The following is a 7,468-nucleotide window of genomic DNA, read 5'->3' on the forward strand; positions in this document are numbered from 1 at the left end:
ATGAGAGAAACATTGGCGGAATCTTAAACTGCTTCTGCGCCAGTTACTCAGCAAGCTGTTGCTAGGTAACCAAAGAGTGAGTGAATTCAAAAGTAAGCAAAGAGTGAGTGAGTTGCTAGGTAACCAAAGAGTGAGTGAATTCAAAAGTAAGCAAAGAGTGAGTGAGTTGCTAGGTAACCAAAGAGTGAGTAAATTACTTTACTTAGCTAGTTGTGAGAGGTTGAGTGGCTAAAGCCTTTCCTCTGCCTACATCCCCCAGAATGCTGTTCGGTTCGGTTCAGTGACGTGATTAGAATATTCTGTAGACGAATTATCTATTGATGATTATCACGTCCATCGCAACATATATTGTTACTGAATTACTGTCCAGCTCTAGCTGCAATATATATATGTATATATATATGTATATATATAACAAAAATAACTCAGACACATCAGACATCTTGAAATTGGGCCTCTGTCTCTTTAAGAAGATCCTATTCTTTCAGACACTCCGCCTTCAGCACAACACAGAAACATTCTTCCATTAAGCTGTTTACAACCGTTGAACTCAAAAGTAGCTCGTCTGATGAGCTCAGCAGATGTGCAGTTCCACCAGATGTTTGCTAACTGCTGCTGCTGCTAGTCTGATGGATTTCTCGGTACTGCACAATTTGAGCAAGCATTTAGGAACCCCCAAATTTCTGTCACAGTAGATTTAATGATTCCTCAAACATCAGTGAAAGAATCAAAGCAATACTCCAGGTATGTTTTTGATGAAGGAATAACATTAAAATATGAGGTAATGCTAAAAAAAAATAATTTTGCACAAATTTAATACGTCGGAGAAGAAAAAAAAAGTGTCTCAGTGCAAATTAATCAATATATCAGATCCCTCTACAAAGCCAGATAAGTCTTAAAAAACCCAAAAACATGTAACTGAGTCTGTATCTACTGTCTTGTGTGCTAATAAATAATTGCCAGTTTGGGCTGTAAAGCAGTTAGCAACACTTTGGAATTGTTGGTGCAATGGTTGATGTCAATACTCACTGGAAACGTCCCTGTGGAGAGATCCTACAGAGCGTGAGAATGCTTTCATAAGGTAAGCCAAAGTTTGATTTACAGAGACTGAAACACATGAATTAGCCTTTAGTTGCCGTACTTTACAGCAGCATTAAATTAATATATATTGTTTTATAATTCAGTCTAAATTACTTGGATTGGTGAGCTTCCTGGTTGTCATAAATTGACCCATCGCTCTGCAGCTTGCCATAGTGGAGCGACTTTGTGAAGTTGGACGGGTGGATCCAGGAGGAATGTAAATCAATGCCCTGAGAACCGTCTGCAACCTCAGTTCAAATGGACATGGCTTCATCTTCAGAGGCTGAAACAAGAACACTGGGACATTTTATATTCACATGCATAAAAATGCTGGGTAAAGTGCAGAAAAATTGCAGGGTAGGGTAGGGTAAGGGTAGGATTAGGGTTAGGATAGGATGGCACATTTCTCACCTGAAGTTAGATGTTTTTGTAAGGATTTTCAAAATTGGATCTTGTATTACTTCAACGTTTTAATAGGATAAAGGTTGGACTTCTATGAAACGACTGTAGTAACAATTTAATCCTTATGGCTACTGCCATTTTTAAAAAAAAGTTTCAAGATTTAAAAGTAAAATAACTTCATTTTAAGAAGCACTTGATAAATGTTGCTTCAACACAAAAGCGCAATCTTTATACAAATATTTTAAAAACTCAATTAAGGTTTGAAATTCATTCTTGCTATGGTAATATTTTCCGTTTATTTTCCCCCCATTGTTTGTTTTGTATTTTAATAGACTACTATTTTTTAGATAATCATATCTTTTGAGGAGAATCCCTAATTCTTAATAAAGATAAAAACAGGAGAAGATAGCAGCTCCCCCCGCTGGACGAAATACGTACAGCACCTGGTATTTCCATCCGGGTTCCCGTACAGTGCGTGGTGCGCGCACCCACTGAGGGCCCTGTTGTGGCGGGAAAATCGATAGAGTTGAAGCTAGATAGTTGCTGACCAAGTTTATGTTAGTTTACTTCGTTTGGTTTGCTCATAAACATCAATCTGAAGAGATTATAAAGACCCGTCTAATTTAATTTTAGAATTCAGCTCCTTAGTAAACTCTTAACTGAACGTTAGTCTATTTTTGTTGACGCTTAGCATTAGCATTTACTCTTTAACATTTCGTTTTCTTTTTTTAATAGTCAGAGGTTTTCAAAAATGGCAGCAAGAAAACAAATGAAGAAAAAGCTACTAGAAGAGAAAACAGAGAAAAATGTTTATGATTTTCCCGCAGGAGACGATAAAAAGGAGCTCAGCGGCTCAGAGGATGACATCAGGGAAGGTAAGGTAGCTGATTTCTGAAGATGGCGTCTTTTTTCACAGCTCTGAAAATTTACGAGTGTGCGTAAGATCAAAATGGGAGAAAATTAAACCTTTCAAGCATGCGTTTTCACACGTTTTTTAAACCCCTTTTTTGTTCCAAGATGAGACGCCAATTGTGGACAAGCTGTCAAAGAAAAGGCCTGCACCTGATTTTGATGAGGAGGGAACAGCATGTGCCGTGGGGTATATATCTCTTACATTATTCCTCTTTGCATATAAACTTTAGGTATTTAAAAATGATTGGTATCACACTTCATTTCTTTAAAAACAGTGTGAAGTGACAATATCAATAAATGATTACATAGATTCTCAAATATTTCATATTGTTAGTGTCTGAAAAAGAAAAAAAACTAAGTAGATTCAGTTCAATAGAGTTTCCACCATTTATGCTGAATAATTGTAAAGGCTGAGTGTTTTCACTGGTTCATTTGACTTTCTCCCCTCCTTTCTACTTGTTTAGAAATGAAGTCCAGTCTATGTTGGAGAAATTTGGAGGTAAGCAGTTGGCTTTTTGGTCATTACTTGTTTACATTGATTAGATACCCTAAACTGGAGGATTGTCCAGGTATCCATCCGAGTATTTTGCTTAAAAATACTCAGGTTCATTTTCTTAAATGGGTCCCAGAAAACAAACAACTGATACTGTTATAAAATCTATTTTTTTTGCCCTTGTGTTACTTTGTCATGTGTCTTTCTATTTGTCTTAAACTTAAGTTTAACTTCTGTTGTAGAATGGAGCTGCAGGTTTGTTAGTCATTATGGCTTGGAGTTAGATAGAAACACTTTGTGTCTGAATAAAAATGCTTCTCTGTCTTGTTCTTTACTTGTAGCTGATATCAGTAAAGTGATGCAGGCCAAGAAGAAACGCCTGGAGTGTCTGACAAAAAACTACATGAAGGGAAGCCAGCACAAGCTGGAGCAGCTGTGGACCAACTACCATGGACAGAGGTTCTTCTTTCTGTGACTTTAAGAAAACTCAGAGAACTGCTGAAGCACCAATTGCTTCTCACTGAGTAGTTCTCCAGACCTCCTCATAGGCCTTTTAAAGATGCTCTTCTCTTTTTTTCTGTTAGATGATCTTATAATTTTTTATGAACATTCAGCTCCAGGCTCTGATGTGTCTTTTTTTTTCATTTTGGATTCATACTTTGAGATTAGAATTATTATTGGCCCAAATAATTAATATATCAGCAACTGTAAAAACAGCAAAAACCCAAACAAAAACACGAAGGGACTTGTAGAAAAACTGGAGAACCATTCATAGAGGCTGCAAGAAGTAGGAAGAAAGATGAACTGAATCAGGAATTTACTTTACAGGTAAACTATAAATATGTCAAAGCAGTGAAAACATGAATTTATATTAAAGTTAGAATAGCTGGTGTACTTTTTTCCAGATCAAGTGACTAGTAGTTACCACTCTTAATATGTATGTTTTTTTCAGAGAATGATCTTTTTGAGTGTTTATGCTCCAATTAACAATTAATTGATCACTAAATTAGTTGACAATTATTCCAATAATTGATTAATCACAATTAATTGTTTCAACCCAACTTTATATGCTCTATTATATTGTATTTGTATTGTATTTTCTGTAAAGGAAGAAGATGACCCAGCAGTATCATCAGCAGGTTTCTTCTGCGCTGCAGCAGTGGGAGGTTGAAGCTCAGCGAGCCGAGGAGCAGGAGGAGAAGCTCAATGTCAGTTTATCCGCTTCATCAAATTTATGGCGCACTACAGACTGTGAAAACACGATGTGACCAGTGTTTGCATTGACTTTTTTCATAGCAAGAAGGATGGTGTGACAGTTGTTTTCTGGTAGCTTTCTTGATCTGTGAACATTTTGTGTTTACTGACTGCACAGAGATTTTAATAAGTCCCAGATTCCATTCACAGCAAATACTATAGTCCACATATGTCAGAGTCAAGGCCCGCGGGCCACACCCGGCCCGCGAGAAGATTTTCTACGGCCCCTGGGATGATCTTGATTTATTATTAGAACCGGCACGCGCGCCCCGGTCCGCAGGAAATTTACGAAGGCTTGGGCCGGTCCGCTGCACTAGACCAAATGCGTCATATTTAAAAAAATCTCAATGAACATTCGATCAGTCCGGCCCTCGGCTTGTAGCTAAATTTTTTATTTGGCCCTCCGTCCATTTGACTTTGACACCCCTGCTATAGACAGTTTGATTTAAAAAAAACCCCCACAATGTTGATAGTTATTCTTTGTCCTTTGTGTTCACAGAATTTGTTTCGGCAGCAGCTGAAAGTCCTGCAGCAGGCCCGAGTCGTGCAGAACCAGAAGCTGAAAGCCGTCAGAGAGCTGTATGAGCAGTTCATGAAGGTGAGTCTGTCTATATTTACTGAGTAATTCCTAACTCAATGGTGTCATCATGTTTGCTACATGTGACTGGACTTGAATTATTACATTAAAAACCCTTTAACTGTGCTGCCTTTTAGAGAGGTCAGCTCAAAACTGATTATTAAGCAATTGTGACAATTAATCATATAAACATTTGGCATAGTTTGCATTTTTATTAGAAATACATAAAAAAATTCAAACAAATAATTCAATAATTTTTTTGAATATAATATCAGGCAACAATTTTGTTGCCTAAAATGCAATAACTCAGCCTTTGTTTAGTGAACATTTTATTTTTGTAGTGTCTGCAGCTAAAATATATTTATAACATCAAAATATGAAAAGCTCAGTTCTTTCTGCTTGACTTAACTTCAATGCAGTGTACAACAGATTATTTTAAATTATTTTTCAAAATAACCAATCAATACTTGAATAGAAAAAGGTGCTTAATAGAAGATTTTTTTTAACTGAATGAATGAATTTGAGCTCTGTACTAAAGTACTAAATTACTTGATGATTACTTCAATAATCATCATAATTTGTTAATTTGGTTGTTTCACCCTAAAACAAAATGTGTACCCAAAATTAAGTCAATATATTTCAGGAAGTACCAGGTAAGTGTGGGAATGTGTTGTTGGAGTATTTCACATGGTCCCCAGAAGTCAAAAAAGACAAAAACAGTCAGAAATAACAACACTTAAAGTACTGACATTCAATATATAGCAGGCTGTTGACTTATGGACGTTAGTTTAATACATTGTCATTGTGTGACAGGACTGAACCTGCAGTTGCAGAAAGAAAATATTCTGACTTATTGAGAAAATATTTGTATTTTAGTTGTGACATCATGTTTAAGTGAAACAATAACCTGAAGTTTTTGCTGTTTCCCTCCAGAACATGGAGGACATGGAGAAAAACCACGAGATGTTCCTGCAAGGAACGCAGCAGGAACTGAGGAAGGAGATGGCCACCCTGCAGAAAAAGATTCTCATGGACACGGTGAGATTTGGGCTGCATTCATACCCAGTCTGTTTTAATCAAACTCCAGTGTATTTGTCTAGAAAGTTCAGTTTGTTTTGTGGAGGTGTGAATACGCAACCAAACTCTGATGCAGACTAAAAAAGGGAATCCTGGTCCGTCTACAAACCTCGATCTTGGTTCAGTTGAAGTGAACTCTGGTGCGGTTTGAATGCCTATGTAAATGCCAAGCAGACCAGAAACCGCTCCAAAAGAAGGAATCAGACTATAGCACAGAGCACTCTGGGTAAACATAACCGAAACAGACACGAGAGTCTAGGGGAAGAAATCCTACAATCACTAAAGTCTGACACCAATGGACCATTTTTGTTTACATTTCCAGAAGAAGGAAATTGGGCTCAGTGTGTTTTTCAGAGGTTTTTGTGTCGTTTCCTTCAGTGGTTCTTGGAGCAGCGCCACCACAGGTGAGGAGGGGAACAGATTTTTCCAAAGTAAATGCAACAAATGTTGCAACTTTGTCCCTAATCAGGTGTGATTAACACACTATAGTTTCATTTGCGCAAATATACTGGGAAAAATATTGCAACTTCTGGCACTTTTGAGCAGGTGCCAGGTGTGATCAGGTCCCAGAAGAACTTAGATGCATTTCTAAGTTCCTCAGGATTTCTTGGTTTGGCCTCAGAATCAGCATATTTGATGTCACTCCCACAGGTTTCTATTGGATTACGTTCCAGGGTTTGGGCTGGTCACTTCTTAACTTCCATCTTGTAGGTTCTGATTACTTACCTGCTTGTTTGGGTTATCATCAGGTTCAAACTTCAATTTTAAGGTCATATCCTTTTCCAGCACAAAGCAAAATGGCTGTCTGGTAGACCAGTGGTCCCCAACCATCGGGCCGCGGACCGGTACCGGTCCGTGGACCAATTGGTACCGGGCCATGCAAGAAATAATTAAATATGTCCATTCTATGTATTGAGTCTGGAGGAGCATTTATTTTGAAAATCCTAAACCGGATGCTGTTGGTTACATGCAGCAGAGTGAGCAAGAAACAACAGCATCAGTCTCGATCTTTCGAACGTGCACCGCCATCCGCCCCACCCCCGGTCCGCAGAAAATTTACGAAGGGTTTACCGGTCCGCTGTACTAAAAAGGTTGGGGACCACTGTGGTAGACAATCTACCAAAAATAATTGTTAGTGTGGACTGTTTTATTTTCCTTTTTGTGTGTGTTGAGGGTTGTAAATCCAATAAAATGCTTTGTCCGTTCGGGTTCTGACGACATAATGTCATGTGTTTCCACAGCAACAGCAGGAGATGGCCACAGTCCGCAAGTCGCTACAGTCCATGCTCTTCTAACTTGCTGTTACCATGGCGACTGTTCCAGCGTTTGAGTTTGTTGTTCCTTAATGCAGCAACATTTCGGTTACTGAACCACTTCGATGTTTATTTTAATAAATTCAGATTTTTAAAAGATGATGCAGTTTGTTTCAGCCCCTCTCACTGTGCTTTGTTTTTATCGCCAGCAGGTGGCGCTGTGTTTATATCGGAAGTCACTTTGTAAAGATGAGCTCTGTTGAGTGCCTGTTACATCTAACAATAAAAAATTTATGTTTAAGTGTTTTTGATGCTTTTGTTTTTAATAGCATTTAACTTGTCACCAGTGTAAAAAAAATCTGTATTTCTAGTTATTTGAGATCCAGAAGTGTCTGAAAAGTCCCAACAGGGAGAGTCTCA

The 7,468-nt window shown here is 38.1% G+C and overlaps 1 protein-coding gene across 1 annotated transcript; it reads left to right on the forward strand.

The window, feature by feature from the left end:
• The first annotated feature begins 1,967 nt into the window (after positions 1-1,967).
• sycp3 (synaptonemal complex protein 3) lies at positions 1,968-7,354 on the forward strand. The gene is made up of 8 exons (XM_044125885.1): positions 1,968-2,357; positions 2,500-2,581; positions 2,859-2,893; positions 3,229-3,346; positions 3,996-4,095; positions 4,641-4,739; positions 5,652-5,756; positions 7,037-7,354. Exons 1-8 carry the CDS (start codon positions 2,234-2,236, stop codon positions 7,088-7,090), a joined length of 717 nt encoding a protein of 238 aa, XP_043981820.1. The 5' UTR covers positions 1,968-2,233; the 3' UTR covers positions 7,091-7,354.
• The last annotated feature ends 114 nt before the right edge of the window (positions 7,355-7,468 follow it).

Source organism: Gambusia affinis, linkage group LG08 (genome assembly GCF_019740435.1).
Source record: "Gambusia affinis linkage group LG08, SWU_Gaff_1.0, whole genome shotgun sequence".
Lineage (NCBI taxonomy): Eukaryota > Metazoa > Chordata > Actinopteri > Cyprinodontiformes > Poeciliidae > Gambusia > Gambusia affinis.